This window comes from Tamandua tetradactyla, chromosome 14 (assembly GCF_023851605.1).
Source record: "Tamandua tetradactyla isolate mTamTet1 chromosome 14, mTamTet1.pri, whole genome shotgun sequence".
NCBI lineage: Eukaryota > Metazoa > Chordata > Mammalia > Pilosa > Myrmecophagidae > Tamandua > Tamandua tetradactyla.
Window position 1 is genome coordinate 56,222,745 of NC_135340.1, and position 24,468 is coordinate 56,247,212.

The window sequence follows — 24,468 nt, forward strand, 5'->3', positions numbered from 1 at the left end:
ATCACTTTTTTGTATATATGTTATATTTTATAATAAAAATTGTTTAGAAAATGCAGAGTCTTAGACTCCTACAAAGAGTTTTTGAGTCTACAGTTCTGGGGTGGGCTCTAGGAATCTGCATTTTAAACTGGCATCCCAGGGAATTCTAATGCAAGAAGCCTAAAGACCACATTTGAGAAGCACAGAGTAGAGGAAGGCTGGCAGGAGACTGCGAGTGAGCAGGAAGACTGGACATCCTCCTGGTGGGCAGGCTTCTAGACCTGTGCTTCCACCGTTATCTGACCCCTGCTCTCACATTAGAGTTGCCCATCTAAGTACAGGGAACCTTTGAAAGAGCTGAGGTTTCTTGTTAACATAATTCCGATGCACATTCCCCTCCTTCTCCAGTTACCATGTTATCTGTCTCAAAGGACCTGAATTTGCAACAATAGATGTCTGTTTAGTATCATTGGGGCCCACTCTAACTTGGACGAGGTCGAGTTATGTACCCTCTAGATCTCTCCCACAGATTAAAGAGTACTTAGATGGCCAGTCAACGGCTTTAGGGGGCAGGAACATCAGACGATGAAGGCTTCATTACCCACAGACAATGGCGTGCAGCAGATTCCTCCTATGCATTTAGCAGGCTGTACAGGATTAGTGTATACAGCATGTTCAGAAGGACCCATGCTGTATCCCATTGACCACTGGTGTCAAAAGCATGAATGACTTTTGCTGAGGCAGGGTAAGCCTCTCTGAAATTATACTTTCTCTTTTTAAAGAAAGAATCCCAGCAAGGCTGATGGAGGTGCCCTAAAAGACTACAGGCCATTATGGTCTGTCCTGGGCCAGTCCCTGGCTCCCTCTCCCGGCTCCCTGACTCTCTCTCCCACTTGCATGGTGTTGCCCCTAGACTGTGGGCACAGGGGCCTCCAGCCAAAGCTGCTGACTCTGACCTCGGCCTTTCTCTGGGCTGTGCTCATTTGCATCATGCTGCTGAGGGTGGAGGAGCTATTTAGGCTCAGGTCCATTCACAGGAGGATGAGGCTGGATGGAGGGCGTAGTGGGTGAAAGGCCACATTGAAGGACCAGCTCTACTCCCTGAGCGATACTATGCCCTACCTGCCACCGGGATTCTTCTGCGACCGTGTGATCCGAGAGAGGGACAGGAGAAATGGAGAGGGCACCGTCACAAGGCCCCTCAAGTTTGAGGGACAGGATTTTATGGTTCTCAAACAACAGTGCCTGGCGCAGAAGCGTCTCTTTGAAGACCGAATGTTTCCAGCAGGTGGTCAGGCCCTGGGCCCCCATGAGCTGAGCCAGAAAACCAAGATGAAGGTCATCACGTGGAAAAGGCCAAAGGTAGGGATGGGAGGGCCTGGGGTTCAGGAGACAGTCCCGAGGGAAGAGGAAGTCGAGTGGTCTAGAGTATAAGGCTATGGATTTCCTCACTGAGCCAGTGATTTACCAAGGCTCTGCTTGCCCATGTACTCCCCAAATACCTTCCCACAGGCTCCTGAAACTGGAGATGTTGTTTGCTATTCCTGAACTAGAGATTATTATAATGCTTTATAGATTCGTGAAATTGTAAATATATATACGTATTTTAAAAAGAGCTAATACAATGACTTAAAATCACAATGAGGTATAATTGAATGTTGAGTCTCTTCTTTAGAACTGGCATTTTGGGGATGGGAGAGTAAAGCGGTTAAGAATTCTAAGGCTCACAGTTTCTGGGACAGTTGCATTGAAGATGGTGAACAGTAAAGTAATGGGAGGCTGGGGGAGGCTGGAGTTTTTCCTTTTTTACCATGTCACCTAAAGTTGCCTCATTAATGCAGTGTCAGTGCCACTTAAACACAAAGGTCCATGATCACCAGCCAGACTCCTGACAGGATGAGGCAGTTTGCCCAAGACTGCATCATGGGGCAACTGAGGGCCTCATTTGTACCAACCTAGTCAGAATGCTTCGGGACCTCTGTATGATGCAGCCCTTCTTCCTACATGAAGTTTCACTGTGTTTAGAGCAGGCAAAGATCATCCTAAACCAGTGGTCTCCAAGGCGGGGTTTGGGCAACACAGCAGGTCCAAAAGTTGATCCATTTGAGTACCTGAAAAAATACTTCAATGATTTTTATCTACTTTTTAAATAAACTTTTAATTTTAGAACAGTTATAGAAAAATTGTGAAAATAGTACAGAGAGTTTCCGTATATGCAGCACCCAATTTCCCCAATTAGTAGCAGCTTTGTTAGTGTGGTACATGTGTTACTATTAATTAACCAATATTGACAGAATACTGATCAAAAGTACAGGCTATCAACATTGTTGATGTTGACCCTAGTTACCTGACTGACGTAGTGCTCATTAGGTTCTCTACTATGAAGTTAATTTTCCCCCTTTTGGTACAATGCTCTTTGGAAGCAGGTCCCTAAACATAAGTCCCACACTTAAGGAGTGGGGAGCTATGCTCCACTTCTCCAAGGGCAGAGTTTCTATATAAGTTATTTGGAATTATTCTGCATAGATTTGTCTATTCTCCTCCATTTATTTATTGATTGATTCAATTTATTTATATCAATATGGACTCATGGATATTTATTTTATATTTTGGGTTATAATCCAATACTACTTCATTTATTTTGTCGCTCAAATTGTTCCAGTTTTGGAGCTTTTTCCACCAGTTGTCTCCTGTGTCCATTTGACATACCCCTATCATTGTGAGTTATTTTTCTTTTCTTTGAAAACTTTCTTACTTTCTGGCACTACAAAATGCTCCAGGCTCATTTTGTATATTTACTGCCCTAATCCTAGAGTCAGTCATTTCTCCAAGGAACCCTGGTTCCTCTTACTGGGGAATAGTATTAAAAACCAGGATCTGGGTGCTGGGTGTGCTCATGGCTACTGGGGTGTCATTGCTTCAGTTAGTGTTCTCACTCATATACATACACATATCTATAAGTATATAAAATCATATGTGTCTATACTAAGCTAAATATTAATTTATACTGGTTTGTGCCTAAGTACTTCATTCTTTAGTCTTGTAAATGGATTTTTAAAATTTCAAATCCAGTTGCTCATTGTGAATAGGAAAGCAATTGACTTTCATATATTAATTTTGGAAATTGTCAGTCACTATTACTTCAAATGTTTCTTCTGTTCCTTTCTTTCTTCTCCTTCTTGTATTCCAATTATGCATATGTTGCATATTTTAAAATTATCCCACAGTTCTTGGATGATCTGTTGTGTTTTTTTCATTATTTTTTTCTTCGTATTTCAGTTTGGGAAGTTTCTATTATCTCATCTTCAAGGTCACTGATTCTTTTCTCAGCCACATCCAGTCTAATGATAAGCCTATCAAGACATCTTTCATTTCTGTCAACTGTTTTTTATTTCTAGCATTTCGATTCTTTTTTAAAGTTTCTCTCTGCTTTCATTACCCATCTACTCTTGCATGTTATCTACTTTCCCCATTAGAGTCTTTAACATATTAATCATAGTGATTTTAAATTCCCTGTCTGATAATTCCAATATCTGTGTCATTTGTGTTTAGTTATGATGCTTGCTTTGTCTTTTCAGACTGTTTTTTCTTGCCTTTTGGCATGCTTTATAATTTTGTTTTTTGAAAGCCAAATTTTAATAGAAATTGAGGTAAACAGAGCTTTAGCATAAAGGTTTATGCTACTCTGTCTAGGAGTTGTGCTGTGTTTAATGTTTGTAGTCACTGTAGGTGCCACAGTCTTCAAATTCCTCTATATCTGTCTCCCCTTTCAACTTTGGGCTTCCCTAAGCACTCCTCGTCAGTATTTGCATCTTGCAGGTCTTTAAGTTGTAATACACAGCTTTTATACTGGAGCCTTGTGACTGTGCTTATAATGTGTGAGGAGGGAGTTCCATGATCTAATGGTAAATCTTCTTTAGTGGGCCTGTGTCTGTGGGCTAAATGCCCTTCACACACATGTCACAATTCATATAGCTTTTTCCCTCTTTAAGTGAGACTGGAAGGCTAGAGGGAGCTGAGGTTGGAACAATGCCATTCATCTAACTTGGATAAGACTCTTATAAAGTCCTTTCCCCTATAAAATAGGCCTTTGTTATGAAGAATGCTTTGGATACATTTTACATGGACTACTCTTCCCATCTCCCTGCCAAGGTCTCTAATCGAAAATTGAGATGCAATCCCAGGGGATCAGATATGCAGGAAATGTATCCTGGGGAAGTAAGATACTGTTGAGGCAAAGCATCAGAGAAGTAATAACAGCACATGTACACTATACCTTAATTGGCGTTTTTTTTAAGAGCAAAGAGTCTTACTTGGAATAATGAGTGTTTTACATTCTTAGTCTGATTTCCATTATCTTTGAAACAATAATTGTTAATTCATTATTTATTATTTCTGTGTTATAATAGAGACAATGTACTGTACTGCAGTGGTTGTGTGCTCAGACTTTATAGTTAGAATCCTATCCTACTAGCTGATAGTCTCTCTGAGCCTCAGTTTTCTTAAACATAAAATGGGGATAATGATAATGCCTGTAATTACCTCATTGGATTGTTGTAAATATTAAATGAAATAATATATGAAAATCAGCTAGCATAGTGCCGGGTACAAAGTAAGCTTTCAATAAATGTTATCTATTAATAATAATAGATTTTTTATTATTATTCAGTAAAATTTATTTTATTATGTATTATTATTTATATATAGTATTATTTATTGTTTATATATTATTATTTATTATTATATAGATTTTTAATTATTATTCAGTAAAATTTATTTTTATTTTTATTTATTATGATTTATTATTATTATAATTCAGTAAAAACAGTCAACTGGTAGTGTATGTAAATCTCTAGATGTATTGTACTTATCTAAAAGCATAGATAAGTTTTTACTGAATTAGCTGCTGTTGAACAGAAAGGAAGGCCAGATGAATACTTGACTCTTTCCTTTTATAAGTTTTCAAGATAATTAATTAATTCCTTAACGTCCTTTGAAGGTAACCAATTATTACTTTAAAATATCATTATACATATGCAGATATAAACACGTTTAATTTTTATCATTCTTGAAGCTCAAATTGTCCCACAGTCAGCCTCTTGAATCTTGTTCCTTTTCCCAGGACCCCGTTAGCAGATGAGAACCTCCTTTCTCTCTGGTATGACGAGATCTTCCGGGTCATTTTGTTCACTTCCTGTCTGGACCTGGAATCGGTCATCGTTCCGGGAAGCCCTGGTTTCTCAAGTGGGAATCGGCACAACCTGCGCTAAGAGTTGTATTGTTTCTCAGCCTTTTCAGTAGAAAGAGCTGGGAAATGATAAAACATCTCTAATTTATACTGACCTTTCCAATCCAGTTCAAATTCTGGACTATAGGATATTTGAGTAAACTCTTCTGTACTACATTTCTGTCTTCTTTCTTCCACACCAAGAATCCTGGTTCTCAAGAGCACAGATAACCGAATTAAAACATCCATAATTATTCACTTGAATAAATCGTACACAATAGGCTCAGAATAATAATATTAGCAATATCACTACCAAAAAAATCCTGAAAACAGTTAAAAAATTTTAACATATGCTCTCTCAATTCTCCTATCATTTAAAATAGTTTTAAATAGTTGTCTGTTGTCTGAACTTATAGTCATTACATATTATCCATTCTCCCTTTAACCATCATATAATTTTACTGCTAAAAGTAGAACTTGTACTACTACAAATTTTACTGCTACCAGTGCTTATGCTGATGTCCCTCTAATCATTCTAGTTGTCTGAAGCTCTTTCTCTAATAGATTTCTCAGAAGAGCTCATGGAACCAATATTCCATGAATTCTTATATTATGAAAATAGCTTATCTGCACCCTTTATACTTTAAAGACATTTATGCTGTATATGGTCCTTGGTTCACATTTTCTTTCCTTGAATATCTTAAATACACAATGCCAGTTTCTTCTGGAATAAAACATTGTGGCTGAAAAGTCTGATGATATCTTACTTTCTCCTTATAAGGCACTTGCTTTTTTTCCCTAACGCCCAAGGAATCTGTTTTATATTTCTTTGAAGTTAGTAATTTTCTATATCTCTGTGTTGGTCATTCTGGGTTGATATTCTCAAGTGTTCAATTTATTCTTTTAATATGTTGCATCAGATATGTTCATTTATTTCAGAAAATATTTTTTGTGTTCCCTTTCTTTGTTTTTCTTCTCTATGGTGTATCTTTATCTACATGTTGCATCCATCTTCACTGTTGTCACTTTCTCTTCAATCCTACTTCTCTGTCATTTCTTTTTGTTTTCATAATTTTGCTATATTAAAAACATCCTATTTCTCATCAGGAATTATTGTGTTCATTTGCTCTTGTGTCCCTTGTTTATTTTTCATTTCTGAAATGAATTTTTCATCTTCAGTTCTATCACCTCATTTCTTTGTTTTTCTAATTTTTATTTTTCATGACATACCAGTTGTTCTAGTTTGCTAGCTGTCAGAATGCAACACACCAGAGATGGATTGGCTTTTAATAAAAGGGGATTTATTTAGTTAAAAATGTATAGTTCTTCAGAGGTAAGGCAGCTAACTTTCAGCTGAGGTTCTTTCTTACACAGGAAGGCACAGGGTGATTTCTGCTGGCCTTCTTTCCAGGCCTCTGGGTTCAAACAACTTTCCCCAGGGTGATTCTTTTCTGCATCTCCAAAGGCCTGGGCTGAGCTGTAAGTGCTGAGATGAGGTATGCGGTGTTGCTTGGACTGTGCTACATTGAGCTCTCTCATTTAAGCACCAGCCAATTAAATCAAACATTGTTCATTGCAGCAGGCACGCCTCCTAGCCAACTGCAGATGTAATCAACAACAGATGAGGTTCACATGCCATTGGCTCATGTCCATAGCAATAGAATTAGGCACCTTCACCTGGCCAAGTTGACACCTGAATCTAACTACCACAACATTTTCTTAATTTTTGTTTAGTTAATTTTGAAATAATTGGTTAAAGTTTTGATCTGCCTTGTTGGTATGTCTTTATGAAAAGCTTTCATTATCTATAAAAATGTTACTCTCTTACTTAAAAAAATATTACTCCTTATGCTGATATTGTACCATTCTTGACCAGTGGAAAGACTCCTCAATTTGGTGTTGGTGTCTGTTTTATTTTCCTAGACTGGACAAGTAAATCCCATGATGTGGTATGGCTTAAAAAATGAGAATTTGTTTGCTCACAGTTTTGAGGCTGGGAAAATGTCCAAATCAAGGTATCATCCATGCAATGCTTTCTCCGAAAAGACTTGGCATTCTAAGGCTGACTGATGATGATCCTTGGTTCCTCTGTCACATGGGAGAGAATATGGTGGCATCTCCTGGTCTTTTTCTTCTCTTTCTTCTCTTCTGGGTCCTGTTTCAGCTTCTTATTCCTGCGGCTTTCTCTTTTACATCTGAATTCGCTCCAATTTTAAAAGATCCAGTAACAGGATTAAGGCCATTCTGACCGATGTGGATAACACCTAACTGAGGAAGCTTCATCAAAATGTCCGACTTACAATGGGTCCACACCCACAGGAATGGATTAAAGTAAAGAACATGTTTTCTGGGGTACATACAGACAGCTTCAAACCACCACAGGGTGGTTTTAATATATCCCAGGATAATTTGGTGGTTTCCCTTATTTCTGACAGAAAATTTTCCAGGCTCATTTGTTTATTTCTATTCTCACACCTTGAACTGTCCATGCTATCAATGAGCTCTGGTTTGAACTGGATATCCACATGCAAAAGAATGAAAGAGGATCCATATCTCACATCCTATACAAATGAATCAAACACCTAACCATTAGAGTTAAGGCCTTAAAACTGTTAGAAGACAATGTAGGAAATATCTTGTAAATCTTGTACTAGGAGGTGGTTTCCTAAACCTTGCATACAAAACATGAGCAACGAAGAAAGAAATAGATAAATGGGATCTCCTCAAAATTAAACACTTTTGTTCATCAAAGAACTTTGTCAGGAAGGTAAAAAGACAGCCTATAAAATGGGAGACAATATTTGGAAACCACATATCGGATAAGGGTTTAGTATCCAGAATATATAAAAGATTCTTCAACTCAGCAACAAAAAGACAAACAGCCCAATTAAAAAGAGCCAAAAGGATATGAACAAACACTTTTCAGAAGAGGAAATACAGTGGTTAAAAGGCAACTTCACTGGCTATTAGGGAAATGCAAATCAAAACCACAATGAGATATCATCTGATACCCACTAGAATGGCTATTGTATTAAAAAAAAAAAAACAGAAAACAGCAAGTGCTGGAAAGGATGCGGAGAAAAAGACACACTCATCTACTGTTGGTGGGAATGTAAAATGGTACAACCGCTGTGGAAGGTAGTTTGGTGGTTCTTCAGGAAGTTAAGTATAGAATTGCCATATGATCCAGCATTCCAATTACTAGGTATATATTCAGAGGAACTGAAGGCCAGGACACAAATGCATATTTGCACACTGATGTTTATTGCAGAATTATTTACAATTGTCAAAGAGATGTAAATAGCCCAAATGTCCATCAATGGACGAGTGGCTAAATAAGCTGTGGTATATACATCCAATGGAATATTAAGCAGCTGTAAGACAAAATAAAGTCACCAAGCTTGTAACAATGTGGATTAACCTTGAGGACATTATGCTGAGTAAAATTAGCTGGAAACAGAAGGACAAAATACTGTATGGTCTCACTAATATGAACTAACATTATTGAGTAAACTTTGAGAGTTAAAGTTCAGAACACAGGCTATCAGGACATAGAAATAGGGTAGAGACTGGGCATTTGGTACTGAAGGAATACAAATTGTGCAACAAGACTGATTGTAAAAATTCAGAAATGGATAGGACAATACTATCTGATGGTAGCACAATAATGTAAATACACTGAATGAAGCTGAATGTGAGTATGATAGAGGGAGAAGGGCTGGGGGCATGTATGAAACCAGAAGGAAAGATAAAGGATAAATATGGAGATGGTATAATTTAGAAATGCTTACAATGGACAGTGATGGTGATTAAATGTACACACATAAAAACATTTTTGCATGAGGGAGAACAAATGAATTTCAACCTTGCAAGGAGCTGAAAATGGGATGGTATACAGGAAAAAATACAATCAGTGAAAGCTAGGATCTATAATCTACAGTAACATTGTAATATGCTTCCACTGAATGTAACAAAGGCATCATGCCAAAACTAAATGTCAACAAGTGAGGAGTACAGGGCAGGACTATGGATTCTTTGTGAAGGAGAAGGAAATATTTTCGTATAGATTATGGTGGTGAAGGCATGGCTATTTACTTGGGTTGGATTGTATGGTTTGTGAATAAAACTGTTTTAAAATGAACAGAGAGAAACATGTGCTAGAGAAAATGTGGAGAAAGAGATGTACCTATTCACTGTTGGTAAGGAAATGAGAGGAGCAGCCCCTCCAGAGGGTAGCATGGTGGTTCCTCAGGAGGCAAGGGGTGGGGCTACCGTAGGATCCTGCAATCCCATTGCTAGGTTTATACCTGTTGGAACTGAGAGTGGGGATCCGAATGGATGTTTGCACACTGGTGTTTATGGTGGCAGTGTTCATGATTCGCAAAGGATGGAGGTGGCCTAAGGGTATATGACTGAGGAATGGAAGGGTGAACTGTGGTGTTTACATACAATGGACTACTGAACAGAAGGAATGTAGATATGAAGCATGCAACTAGGTGAAGGAACCTTAATGACTGTATGTTGAATGAAATGGCAGAAACAAAAAGACAAATATTATCATGCCTCACTCATATGGACCAACTATAATGTACAAACACGGAGAATAAAAGTCAAGGGCATTGGTTATCAAGTTGGGATCTATTGTAAAGGGTCCTAGATTGTAAGCTCTTACAGCGGTTTCATATATTCAGGAGTTGTAACTGTTATTTCTAAATTCTGAGATACTGAGCTATTGGAGTATAATCTGGTCATTCCCTGAAACTTCGGGTTTGTCTGTAACACCTGAGACTCTAAGTTAGAGCACTGAAGCTATGAAAGTCGCATTACTCCATACAGCAACTGTTTAAAAAGTTGAAAAAGTGATCACACTCCAACTAGAGACATGAATGAAGCTGATTTGTACAGGACTAGGGTAAATCAGAATACAGGGTATACAGGATGAGATGGTCTATATTTTAAAACTTCAACTTCTGTGTGAGACCAAGGAAGGCATATTAATTTGGTGCAAAATTAATAATTTTGGGTAGGGCATTATCTAATTTAACTTGTATGATGAGTTTATTTGAATACCATAATTACATGGAATCTTGAATAGAGCATGAGATCTTGTTGGTTTGTACAGGTTAATGTGATGTTGTGATATATCCCAGAGTAACTTGACAGAGAATGAAAAATATTTGCAAAGTCCCCTTGGAGGACTGGGGAGAAAGGACGAAATTTCTCCCTTCCCCATCTGGGGAATTCCTGATATTCTTGCAAGCAGTGGGCACAATCGGTTCAATAAACTGAGCCCTCGATCCTAGGGCTCGCCCCTATGGAACCTATTCCATCAAATGAGAAGCTAAGTTTACTTATAATTATGCCTGAGTCACCCCCAGAGAACCTCTTTTGTTGCTTAGAAGTAGCTTCTGTCTCTAAACCAACTCTGCAGGTGAACCCACTGCCCTCCCCCCTATGTGGAACTTGACTCCCAGGGGTGTAAATCTCCCTGGCAACGTGCAGCAGGGCTCCTGGGATAAACCAGGACCTGGCATCATGGAATTGCGAAAGCCTTTTTGACCAAAAAGGGGAAGAAGGAAATTAAACAAAATAAAGTTTAAGTGACTGAGAGGTTTCAAATAGAATCGAGAGGTTGGTTATGCTGGAGTTATTCTTATGCATTATATAGACACCCCTTTTTAGTTTATGGTGTATTGGAGAGGCTGAAGGGAAGTACCTGAAACTGCTGAACTGTGTTCCAGTAGCCATGATTCTTGAAGACGATTGTATAATTATACAGCTTTTACAATACTACTGTGTGATTGTGAAAACCTTGTGTCTGGTGCTCCTTTTATCCAGGATATGGACAGATAAGTACAAAAAATAAGGATAAATAAATAAATAAATAAATAATAGGGGGGATAAAGGGTAAAAAAAAATTGGGTAGATTGAAATACTAGTGGTCAATAACAGGGAGGGATAAGGGGTATGGGATGTACGTGTTTTTTTTTTTTCTTTTTATTTATTTTTCTGAAGTGATGCTAATGTTCTAAAAATGATCGTGGTTATGAATACACAACTATGTGGTGATATTGTGAGCCATTTGATCGTATACCATGTATGGACTGTACATGTATGAAGATTTCTCATAAAAATATATATTTTTTAATGCCATGGTTTATTTTAGTGGGAAATGATAGTTGGTTTAGAGAGAGAAGCTACTTCTAAGCAACAAAAGAGGTTCTCTGGGGGTGACTCAGGCATAATTATAAGTAAACTTAGCTTCTCATTTGATGGAATAGGTTTCATAGGGGCGAGCCCCAGGATCGAGGGCTCAGCTTACTGAACTGATTGTGCCCACTGCTTGCAAGAATATCAGGAATTCCCCAGATGGGGAAGGGAGAAATTTCATCCTTTCTCCCCAGTCCTCCAAGGGGACTTTGCAAATACTTTTTCATTCCCTGTCAAGTTACTCTGGGATATATCACAGCATCACATTAACCTGGATGTTGATATTCTCTTTACCTCTATGTTGTTATTGCTTCTAGTACTTTTTTAGTACATATAGATAGGAAATATGTACTTTTTTAGGAAGACAAAAATAAATCTCAAGTTATATATCCAATCCAACTTTAAGTTTCCAGGGTTGTTACTTGAACTTATTTGATCTTATAATTTTATACATTTTGTTTTACACAAAAGCTTTTGGTTCCTTATTACTGACTATATAATTAAATATTAATGTTAATTAAATATTAACATGTCCTTATTTGCTTTACCTTGTAGTATAAATGCAAAAATTTTGAAATAATAACAATATTCCTCATGATTCTTATGGTTCACATTTCTTCATGATTTTGGTTTTTGTATTTAGGATATATCCCAACAGGAATAATCAGCGAAAATATTATAAGTCATTTAAGTTAATTCCTTTTATGTGTGTAGCTATGCCACCTACTTGATAAGCAGTTAAGTTTCTTGCTTCAGTTTATTTTTAATTTTTATAGATTGATTTTTTAAAATTCTTTATTATTTAGTTTGGCTTTTCATTATGTGAAACTTTACATGGTTCCTAGGTCAAAACTACTTAAAAATGTTTGAGGGCAGGCAAGGGGGCTCAGTGGCACAGTTCGCGCCTGCCATGCTGGAGACCCGGGTTCATTTCCCAGTGTCTGCGCATGTGAAAAAAATAAAAAAATAAAAAATAAAAATAAAAGTTATGACATTAATTTTAAAAATGCTTTAAACAGAAATTTTACACCCACTTATATTCCACCTTATCCCCTCCCTCATCATATAGGCAATCTTTTTAAAAATTATTTTTGGCTTATCATTCCATTGCATTAAGAATTTGAATTAAAATTTAAAGACAAAGAAAAAATTCTTAAGATTTTTTTAAAACACAAAAAGTAATACTACTAAAAGTTGAATTTACAGGGAAAATGCTAACACCTAAATAGTAAAATGGACAAAGACATAAAGAGACGATTTATAAATGGCTAAACCTAAAACAACAGTGATTATCATTTCTTCTTTATTAAATTTGCAAAGATTTTTAAAACTTTAATTCTGATGCTATTTATGAGGATGAGATGGAAACAGACACTCAATTTCCAGATGGTGGCAGTGTGAATTGGTACACACTCTCTGGAGGATAATTTAGCTAAATGAATCAAAATTCTTAGAAACAACGCAAAACAAAAAAACTTATCTTCTGACCTAGCAATTTCAACCTCTTAATGAAGTTTATAAATTTTTTAAATAATTTAAGGAGAACATTATGAATGATATAGTGATAGCTGTCTGCATTTCTTTACAGTTTTATCACCTAATGATATACCTCTAAACATTGTACTTTTGATTTTCTTTAATTGTTTATATAAACGGAATCATACAGTATGGGAAACCTGAGCAATCATATTTTTTCAAGTTTTCAAAATGGCTTTTCCTCACAGGTGGGAAAGATATACATTTTCCCTAACAAGTCAATGAATTCATTCAATAAATACTTATTGCACATCCCTAAGTACATAGAAACAAGAGCAGCAGCTAGAGATGGATGGATGGATGGATGGATGGATGGATGGATGGATGGATGGATGGATGGTGCAGAAGACAGGATGGCATAGAGGAATGCGCTGTGGTCCATCTAGCAGGAGAGACCCTTAAGTGTTGGAAGCTTCAGCTCACTTGGGTTTATTGGGGGTTCTATGAATAAGGGAAGAAGAGAGAGAGCTGTGTCACAGGAATAGAAGGCTTCTTGAAGCTCTGAAGAATGTGTTAAAGCCAAACTACAAAAAAGAATGAAGTTCTGACAAACAGATGAACCTTGAAATCATTATAAGCCAAATAAGTCAGACACCAAAGGACAAATACTGTATAATTCCACTTAACAGTACATGAAAATCTAGAATAGGCAAATTCATAGAGACAGAAAGCAGATTAGAGGTTACCAGAGGCTGGGAGGAGGGAGGAATGGGAAATTATTTTTCCATCGGGTACAGAATTTCTGTTTGGGGTGATGAAAAAGTTTTGGAAATAGATGGCTGCACAACATTGTGAATGTAATTAATGTCACTGAATGAATAAAATGGCAAATTCTATGTTATATATATTTTTCAGCAATACATTTTTTTAAACCATAGAATCTGTCATTACTTTTTAATTAAAAAATTTTAAAAACGTAACAAATCATAAGACACATCCAAACAGAAATCAGAGTACCCTCCGTTGGGCAAACCAGGGCTGCTCTGTCGGCCTCTTTGAAGCTGCGTATACTCCCCAGTACCTAGACTTGAAAACTGCTGCTGCGGGTGCTGTATTTGGTTGACTCAAATAAAGAAATGCCCTCCCCAACCGACAAGGATGCCTCTGTTTGTTCTCTGTTCTCTCCAACTCTCAAATCCTGTGGACCCTAGAACATATGCTGACTCTAAATATGTATGTTTCCAAATCTTTGGGGAGATAGGTCCTTATTTCCCCCTGTACCTCCTCTCTTGGCAAAAAAAACAAAACAAAACACAAGAGCCATGCTTTCTGTTGCTGTTTTGTGACAGGCACAATACAGCCCTCATTCTTAAGCTGTACCTTACTCAGAAGAGTGATAGTGGGGGGAGCAGTGGGGAACAGTGTGAATGGAGACATGCTTCTGGCTTCCACCAGTTCCTACCTGTGTGCCCTTGGGCACCTAACTTAACCTTTCTGAGCTTCTGTTTCCTCATCTGAAAAATAAGGAGGCTTTATTAGTGGTGTGTGTATAGCTCCTGAGACATGGTGTGGTACTACACAATGAAACTCAATAAATAGTAGCTACTGCCATTATTACCTATTCATGTCCTTTTTGCTTTACAGGAAATTTGCGAGAATCCCCGATTTATCATTGGTGGAGCCAACAGAACTGACATCTGCCAAGGAGATCTAGGTAGGACGGTCCCCTGGGGTCATATCCAGCCAGATGATTAAAGGATAGTTAAAAGGTGTGTGCCCTTTATAGGAAGTAAAAGGACAACATCTGTTTTTGCTTTTTTAGCTTCAGAAGGAGATTTTCATATCAGTTACTTCATGCTCATTTATCTATGTGTTAGTGATTGCTTCATTTAATTTCTGTTGCTTCCGCATTTCTCGTAAGTACCCTGCCTTGTGACAGAGGAAGTAGGCTTCAATCTAAAGCCTCTTCTCTACAGTCTTGAGGACGATTTTACTCCCCACGCAGCAAAACAAAATTTCTCTGCTTTACTGTACCCTTCCTCCTTAGAAGGCAGCTCTGTGCGTACCTTGGGTATCACACACACACACACACACACGCACACACACAGCATTACTGGAAAGAGCATCTGTAACTCAAACTCTTGATTAAATTGGCCCAGAATAGCCCCACATTATGGAAGTCTTTAAACAAAGGTGGCATTTGCCAGGCGGATGAGCATCCAATTTTCTGTTTGATTGGTCAGCTTGGCTGCTCCACCAGCTTCCCTCTCTCAGCCTTTTGTTCAGGAAGTGTTATCTTTGGGTGTGGAGTGCTGGGAAGTCCCATGAAGTAAAGTTAGAGAGAATGTCAATAGAACCCATTTAAAACTTGAGGCAAAAGGGCACCCAAAACCAAATGAAAGGAATTGGACTCACTTGGTCCCAGAAGGCGCGGCTGAGGATGCTCTGCGTTCCTGCATGTGAGGGAAGGGGGCCGGCCGGCTGGGTCCCTGGACAAGCCAATAGTCTGGGCTCTTCAAGCCAATCCACTGTTTCAGAGGAGGAGGCTGGGGCGGGGAGGAGGGGGAGAGGGAGGGTGGCAGCTGGCAGCCTCCCCTTTCCAGTCTCAAGGATGCATATGTAATGCGGCCAAACAAAAGCCTTCCGCTTAGACTGCACCCATCTCCTTAGGAGGCAGCTCTGTGACTGGCTATGTACCACGCGTGTGCCCCTTGGGTGTTCACACACACGCACACACAGCAAAGGGTTACCTCAACAACATGCTGAATTCTGTCAGAAAGGAGGTCTGAGGAATGAGAAAATGTCTCCGTCTCATCCATCGCCAGCAGTATCTTAGTACCCCCTGTAGGCTGGTCCAGGGCATCTGCCCCCCTGGCTTTCCCTGCAATTACAAATCTGCTCAGCTGATGACGTCCTTCTCTGCTGAGATCGCAAGGGGACATGGACTTGCATTGCTGGGGTAGGGGGCAGGGAGAATTTCCTACAGGTGTTAGGTAGAACGATCTGATACCATAACCTACTGCTCTGTCTCCATTGAGGTCCAAAAAGGAAACTAGTTTACAATGCAGAGGGAGGAGTTTCCTGTAGCCCTTAGGAAACCTTTCCACTTGTGAGGGAATAAGTTACCCTGTTCATCACCCTGTCAAAGAACTCCTGCTAAAATCTCCTGTGCTAGGGTTGACTCCTCTGTGAGGTCGGAGCTGGAAGTAGGAAAGTGAGCACTAAGTGAATTTCAGCTCCTGAGGGAACTAGAACAGCTGGTGGGGTTGGGTCATTTCCCTTGGCAGAGGTGCAGGCCCCAGCTCTGCTTGTGTTTTCTTGCAGGGGACTGCTGGTTTCTCGCAGCCATTGCCTGCCTGACTCTGAACAAGCGGCTGCTTTTCAGAGTCATACCCCATGATCAGACTTTCACTGAAAACTACGCGGGGATCTTCCATTTTCAGGTGAGGTGAGGGGAGGGGGGTGAAGGGGGCCAGCCGCAGTCCACCCACGACTGTTCTCTGGCCTTGACTTACCAGCTGTCCCAGGAAAGGCTCCACCCACCCTCCCATCCGCGACAGTGGACAGTGCCCCCCCACCCCGAGCAAAGCCTCAAGCCTGTGAGGAAGGAAGTTGTTTATCTCCACCCAGCAAACCTTCCGCTATGCCCCAGAAATGCAGGAGGTCATCTTCTTTGTTGGAACATGGATCTATTTTTGCCTCTCCAGCTGGCTGGCTGCTGCGTTATTGCCTGCAGCCCTTTTCAAGTGTGTTCCTAAGGTGTTAGCCTTGGGAATCCAGGCGCTCAGGGCTGTAAAGAAATCCCCAGTCCAAGAGCTGCAGCTCCTGGTAACTTCCTTCTCTTTCAGGCAGGGCTAGACCGCTCACCAATTCTAGGCCCTGGAAGAAAAAGTCTGGTTAAACTGGGGGCCAGGCTTCCGGTTTGACCCCGAACTGAATCTCTTGATTCCAGAATCAATTCAGCCACCAGAAATTTTCTGGGTCCAAATTCTGCTGCCATGGAGCCACGTCCTTGTGCTGGCCCAGAACCAAAGTAACCCCACATGTGAGATGCTGCAGATAGTGGGGTTCTGAGGAGTCCGTCTGTCTCCAGCCCTGAAGGCCCCTGAATGTCCCAAGACTGACCCAATTCATCAGTTGATGTAGCTGATGATATTCTAACTCAGGACGGAAGGCCTCAGAAGAAGTCTTCTCATTAGACACTCCCACACAGCATTCCGCTGCCCTCTGAACACGGGCAAGGCAGACAGGCTCTGAGTCTTGTTTCTTCCCTGTGCCATCGAGATGCTGTTTTCCCTCTGATATCTAAAGGGTTGTGCCAGGGTGGGGTACTCCCTGTAAATACAAAGACCGGACTGAGATTTTTGCCCTCTTTTCAATAAGGGAGAAAGTGCCATTGGAAAGGAGATTAAACTACATTTGGCCTTCTTCAGCTAAAAATGATTTGTTCAAAAAAGAACATCCAGAGTTGAAATCACTGGACAACATTCCTGCTACAGCTAGAGTATGTCCTGGGTCACTTTCTCTTCCATTGCCGTCCTTTTTTTTTTCCAGCGGCAATTTCTACTTTATAATTTGTCATCAAGACATACATAAATGTGGATACAACACCTTCACTTAGATCACTAGTTCTCGACTCCTGCTGCACGTTAGAATCATCTGGGGTGCCTAAAAATACACTGAAATCCAGACCCCACCCCAGACCTACTAAGCAGGGGAATGAAAATCTCAAGTCCTAAGATATTCACCGAGACCTGACCATACCTAGTACTGGGCTGGTCTGGACCCTGTTGAAGAGACAACACGGTATGAAACTCACTTCTTCCCCTCAAGGAGCTCACAGTTATTAGAGATAGAGTCACACTCCTCAAACCCAGAACAGGAAACAGTACTGCTTTGGGATCAGAGAGACCTCTGAGGAATGTGAGAGTAGGACACACTTGCCAATGGTAAACCGAGGATGTGACTCTGTGCTTGACACTTCCGTGCAGTTCTGGCGCTATGGAGACTGGGTGGACGTGGTTATTGATGATTGTCTTCCGACTTACAACAATCAACTGGTTTTCACCAAATCCAACCACCACAATGAGTTCTGGAGTGCTCTGCTGGAGAAGGCCTATGCTAAGTAAGGTGACACGCTGGAATGTGAGGAAGGGTTAGCGGTGAGGAGGGTGGCTGCAAAACCAAGATCTTATTCACAGCAGGATGTTTTTGTCTATGTATGTGCATATGTGTATGCATATGCGTTCAGCTGTGACACGAAATCAGAGAAGGACAGGTTCAGGCAGTAAACAGCTATAACTAAAAACACTTCAGAGTAGAAATTGTGTGTATTAGCTTTATTTTCCAAAGCGAGCCCTGGTGGCATTGCAAGTCTCAGGTCAGAGTATGGTGTCTCTGGCGCTCAGAACCCAGGATCTTGCTTGATTCAACCTGATGAGCCTATAGTATGTTAACAAAACCATGTTGTCTCTCATCTTGGAATATATACCCTAGCTACAAATGGCTTTAATGTGACCCTGCCTTGAGGTATGGGGTGCTTCTGGTTTGCTAATGCAATATACCAGAATGCAATACACCAGAAATGAAGCAGTTTTTGTAAAGGGAATTTATTAAGTTACAAGTTTACAGTTCTAAGACTATAAAAATGTCCAAACTGAGGCATCCAGAGGCCCATACCTTGACTCAAGAAAGGCCAACAGTCATGGCACCTCTGTCAGCTAGGAAGGCACGTGACTGGCATCTGCTGGTCCTTTGGCTTCTGGTTTCAAACAGCTTCCCCAGGGACTTTTTCTTTCTGCATCTCCAAATGTCTGGGTCTCGTGTGGGCTCTGTGGGCTCTGTCACTTCTATTGGCTCTGAAGCCTCTTCCAAAATGATTCCCTCTTAAAGGACTCAAGTGAGCAACCCTACCTTTAATGGGTGGGTCACATTTACATGGAAACAACATACTAAAAAAGATCCCACCCAACAATATTGAATCAGAATTAAAGAACATGGCTTTTCTAGGCTACACAATAGTTTCAAATTAGCACAGGGGTATAGTGGAAATAGAATTATCAAAAAATAGGAAGACCTGGGTTCTGATCCCAGTGCTTCTGGTTCTCTGTGGCCTTGGGTGCGTCACTTAACCTCTTGAGCTCAGTTTCTTCATGGCAAAGAACGGGAATCATAGTATCATTAGCTCATAGGATTGTTGAGAATAGGAAAGGATGAGAGAATGTCACAGAACTCAAGAGGAAAGTTCTAATAGCAAAAGTACCTGGGTCATGTTTCCTTGAAGCCTGTGATTCCAGATTGGTCTTTATCTTCTCTCCAAGGCTTCACGGTTCCTATGAAGCCCTGAAAGGTGGGAATACCACAGAGGCCATGGAGGACTTCACAGGAGGGGTGACAGAATTTTTTGATATCAAGGATTCTCCTAGAGAGATGTATAAGATCATGAAGAAAGCCATCGAGAGAGGCTCCCTTATGGGCTGCTCCATTGATGTAAGTTTGGGGTGTGGGATGCAGGACAGGGAGCTATCAAGTATCAAGAAGCCCTTTACCAAATGAAAACAGCAGTAGAGAGCTTTCTTCTGAAACAGGGTGAAATGTTTTGTTTTAGGAAACAGGAATTGGCTCTCTACTTTGAAAATTGGAAATTTCTCAAGGTAGAATTGTGCATGGGGATTTTCTATAAAAGGACTGGGCAAGTACATTCCAAGCACTGGGATTTAGGTGGAAGGTCCAGAGACTAATGCTGTGCTGGCCTCTCTTTCCATGTTTCTCAGGCCCAGCACATACATGGCTATGGACCTGAGCTCTCCATCTCCCTAAGAAAGCCTCCAGGCAGGGACTTTGACCGTATCCCTTACTTGGTGCATAAGGACCAAAGGATATGAACTTTGTGTTGTTATCCTAAGAGAACCTCAGCCTGTAGCCCCTTCTTGTTGGTGTGAACTGAGAAAGAGCCAAGGAGAGAAGTATGGAAATGGCAGACCATGGCTGGGCCATGGTCTGAGTTCCAGGAGACATACCTTCCAATGTATCAGCAATGGAAATAGAAGGGGCCCCCCCATGCTGTATTCCTGCTTCTTCCTCTCCCAACATTCCCAATCGATAGGAAAGCTTGGGAAGATCATGTAGCATAACTAAATGGATGAATATTTTCTTTCTGTATCACTTTTCTCCATCTTTTCTCCATTCATGCTCTATTTATCTCTCCTCTTTTCTGTTGTCTGTCTGCTTCCTCCTTGCTGTCTTCTTCCTTTTCCACCCCCCTTTGTTTGCTTGTTCTCCCTTTCCTGAACTGTCCCCAACCTCCCCCTCGGGCCTCAGGATGGGACGAATATGACCTATGGGACCTCTCCTTCTGGTCTGAACATGGGGGAGTTGATTGCACGGATGGTGAGGAATATGGATAATTCGCGGCTGAGGGACTCAGACATCATCACAGGCTCAGATGACAGACCAACCCGGGTGTGTACACCACCAATTTTCAGGACTGGCCATCCCTTCCACCTGCATGTCCCTGTCCTCTCAGTGTCAGACCCCTCCCCACGGCAGCGTCATATACACAGACACCAACCCAGGGCCTTTCAGGACTCTGGGTTGGAATAAGTTGCTCTCCCCCAAGGTTGCTAAAGAAGGTGGGAGAGCCAATGCTTGGAAAATTCCTTCATACTCTATGGTCCAGATAGTTTTTCTGACAAGAAATTAACAGGCAGAAATACAAAAGAGACTTCATTTATTTTAACATATTTCCCCCCTTTTAATTCACCCGTTTATTCATTCAGCACATATTTATTGAGCTTCTACTATGCGCCATACACTATTCCAGCAGTGAACAAAATAAAGTACCATATATTCTTGAACTTTCAGAGGAAAGATACCACGCCATACATTCCCCATCTAAAGATAATCACTTAACATTTGGTATATGTCCTTCCTGGATTTTTTCTCTACATACAATTTATATTTTCATTTTAAAAATATTGTCACACTGAATGCACCCCATTGTAGTTTGCCTTCCCTAGTTAAATATTCTTAATGTGTCAATAAGAATTATGTTATAAATGTTGTTAGTGGTATCACAATATTCCAACTTTTCATAATTTACTCACCCAACACCCTATTATTGGAAAATTAGGTGGTTTTCTCTTTTAAACAATGTTTGGTTATTATTCTGAAATGCTACAGTGAACATCCTTCTAGATACATCTTCGTGTACATCCATGGTCATTTCCATAAGACATATTTCAGCAGTGGAATCTCTAGGCCACATGTTAGGCCTATATAGGCAATGCCAAAAGTGTCATGTCAAGTGGCTTCCTAGGCGTGGGAACCAGGTTGAGTGAGAGTCTTGGCCCCTCCCTTACCCTTTCCATTCTGCATGGTTAGGTCGTCAGTGAACTAAGATCTGGAGGGACTGAGATGCCAGAAGCCCACCCACATCCTTTACCCGAGGCTCCAGGAATTCCACAGCCAAGCATAACTCTGGGAAAGTTTCTCTTAAAGCAGTTATGTTACTAGGCAAAGTAGAGTCACAGAGATCCTGCCTAGGCTTATTGGACTTTGGTGATTCTATACCCTCTGCTAAGAATCCTCTGTGTTGCAACCTGGAAATTTCTGCAAATGGAAGCACTTCCCCTGTACCCTTAGGTGTAGTCAGATCTGAGCAGAATACCCCTCTGGCCTCCTCAGAATTCTTTCTCCGGGTATGCTGCCTGCTTTCTTGAATATCATGTTGCAGGTAGATATGGAGGAGGTGATAGGATGTGAAGAAAAAAGGTTAGATCTATATATTTCATCTAATCACTTTTCTCACCCTCTATCTCTTCCAGTAATGCTAAATCCTGTACTTCAGGAATAGTAAACCCGGGTTTAGGGAAAGGAGGAGCCCAAGGTCCAGAGCAGCCTCTGTCTGTCTCCCTTCTTCCCTAAGGGGTCCAGGAAGGTGGGGCAGGGACACTGTCACTCACATCCAGGCATCCAAGTTGCTCTCTGATGGTGAGAACAGAGTCTTCTCAGAGTGGTCAGCTTCAGGAAAACTATTCCTCAGGGGCTGTGTCTTGACTTTCTTAAAGGGCCATTGAGAGGATGCTCGTGGTCAGTTAGACACACCTTCAGGGCATGGAGTAGTCCTTTTCCTCGTAAAACCTGGAAAATGATTTAATATGAACTTCATCTCCAGGCAGCAGAACTTTTTCCCAATCCCTGACAGACTGGTCTTTGCTCCACAGACAATTGTTCCCGTTCAGTATGAGACAAGAATGGCCTGCGGGCTGGTCAAAGGTCACGCCTACTCGGTCACTGGGCTGGAGGAGGTGAGTCTGGCCAGGACTTTGCAGGGCTTGGGGAGTCACTTGGACCACGGCCCAAATGCAGGTGCCTCCTGAAATCAGGACTTAACTTTCTTTGCTTGTTTACTATTGGCAGAGCTTGCCTCCAATCTGGGGATACACAGAAGGTCCAAATAGAGTACCTGAGATTGGAGAGGGCCCATCAAGATGGTGCTCAGTTAATCTTTGTTTTTGGTGCTAAGGGTGGCAATTTTCCAAACGTTTACAAGGAACTAGTAGAAGCGTCACTCTGTTGATACGTAGTCATTTTCATGCTTTTTCTTCTCTTTCTGTTCAGTCACAATGTTTTGCTCCTCTGGAACTTTTGTGCTTTACTGGGTCACGCAGGAAAAGGGAACCTTGTCAGGCCTATTGTGCACTGGGCAGGTAGTGGCCCAAAAGAGGATGGGCACAGGGGGGCAATCTGCTGCATCAGCCCATTGCAGCTGACTGAAGAAGGGGTACCTTTTACTAATTGGTCCATCTAGAAAGAGCTTCTTTCTGTAACTCCTGAGAGCAGGAGTGCTTTTTCTGATTCACACAAAGACATCTAATGTGCTGGGATTCTTATCCCCTCCCTACAAAGTTCATAATGGCAGGGTTTTCCCTGGGAAAATCACTTCCTAGAGGATGGAGGGGTAATGGCCCATTCCATGACTCCTGCAGACTGAGTGCTAAGGCTCTTACCCCTTAAGTCCAAGCCCCTATTCCATAGAGAGCTTCTGATTAGTCTCCTTGACTAAGACCAGGGAGGACAGTCTCCTGTACGTGGTCTTCCCCCACCCCCTTCCTGGCCCTTGGGGCAAGGCAGAAGACCCCCTTTCCAGAGGTTCCTGAGCTTCAGAGATTTTTCTCTTTGTCCAACCAAGGTCCTGTTCAAGAATGAGAAAGTGAAGCTGGTGCGGCTGCGAAACCCTTGGGGCCAGGTGGAGTGGACTGGCTCCTGGAGTGATGGGTAGGTGGGGATACCTCTCAGGTGGGGGACAACAGGACCTAGAGCAAGACTGGATTGGGTACTGAGCCGTGAGAGTACTTCCAAATGTTTGGCCTGAAATCACCCTGAAAACCAGTGATCAGCAGAGAACAGGGGCTCCAAGGAAGGACAGAGGGTGAAGCCAGGGGAATCAGGGACCCAGAGAGCTTGCTCATGTCCATTGGCTGGAAAGCAAAGATTCTAGAAGGCATGGGTTAGGCCCAGACAAGAGGGAGTTTTAGAATACAGGGGCCCAAACTGGGCAGATGACTTCCCTTCTTTTTTTTTTTTCTCTCTGATATATTAACTTTAATAGTGGACAAATGAGAAAGTTGATCTTCATACTTTTTGAACAGACAAATTTTTCTTTTTTTTTACATGGATAGGATGAGGAACTGAAACTGGGTCTCTGGCATGGCAGGCGAGAACACTATGACGTCCCTTCTTGAAGTCTCTGTTGCTTTATCTGTAAAATGGGAACAATAGAAATACTTACCTCCTGTACTGTTGTTGGGAGTAAATGTGATTACATGTGAAGAGTATTAGGCCAGTGCCAAGTTTTCCTCTCTGTGGCTGTCCCTGTAGATGAGCAAACATGTCCTTTTAAAGAATTTTACTGGTTATCCCTGAGGGATATAGTATAGGAGAAATATAAAACAATAAAAAAACATAAGGAATTTGTTATGAAGATCCAGAAAATATACAAAGACTTTACAGTCCCACCCCAGTCTCTGGTTCCTGATTTCCTTTAGTGAATGGTAGACTACCCCATAAGCTCCTCTTTTATTCCCAAGAGGGGGATGGTGGGTCTCAGTACCTGAGAAGGTCACACCCAGATAGGACAGAGTGGCCTGTGTCCTGTGTGTGCCCTTCAGCCCCTGTGCTGACCTCTACCCCAATGCCCTGTAATTGCTGGTTCCTTCAGTCATTCATTCACTCAGCAAGTATTTATTGAGCACCTACTAAATAGCAGGCGCAGGTCTAGATACAGGGGATATTCTGTAAACAAACAGCCTTCCTCAATAGACTGGGATAAGAGATTGGCTCTGGGGTCCCCTCTGCCACCTGCCGATAGTCACCCACATTCCTTCACCATCCACCCAACAACCCCTCACTTCCTCACTGCTGACGTGTGCCAGGCCCTATGGTACTGGCCAGAGACTTAGAAATGAACACAGAGACACAAGCCCTGCCTGGTGGACTTGAGGGTCAGTGGGAAGGACAGACAAACCAACACAATTAAGTGAAACAAATGCTACCTTAAAGAACAAACAGGTAGG

The 24,468-nt window shown here is 41.2% G+C and overlaps 1 protein-coding gene across 3 annotated transcripts in view; it reads left to right on the plus strand.

The window, feature by feature from the left end:
* Positions 1–24,468, plus strand: part of CAPN3 (calpain 3) — a 79,542-nt gene that overhangs the window by 32,993 nt on the left and 22,081 nt on the right. For 2 of the 3 annotated variants that reach the window (XM_077127573.1, XM_077127574.1), the window contains exons 2-8: positions 14,537–14,606; positions 16,217–16,335; positions 17,884–18,017; positions 19,213–19,381; positions 20,213–20,353; positions 22,117–22,200; positions 23,085–23,170. In XM_077127573.1, the coding sequence (XP_076983688.1) occupies positions 14,537–14,606; positions 16,217–16,335; positions 17,884–18,017; positions 19,213–19,381; positions 20,213–20,353; positions 22,117–22,200; positions 23,085–23,170 (803 nt within the window). The remainder of the gene's footprint in view (positions 1–14,536; positions 14,607–16,216; positions 16,336–17,883; positions 18,018–19,212; positions 19,382–20,212; positions 20,354–22,116; positions 22,201–23,084; positions 23,171–24,468) is intronic. The other variant, XM_077127576.1, reaches the window with a different exon arrangement.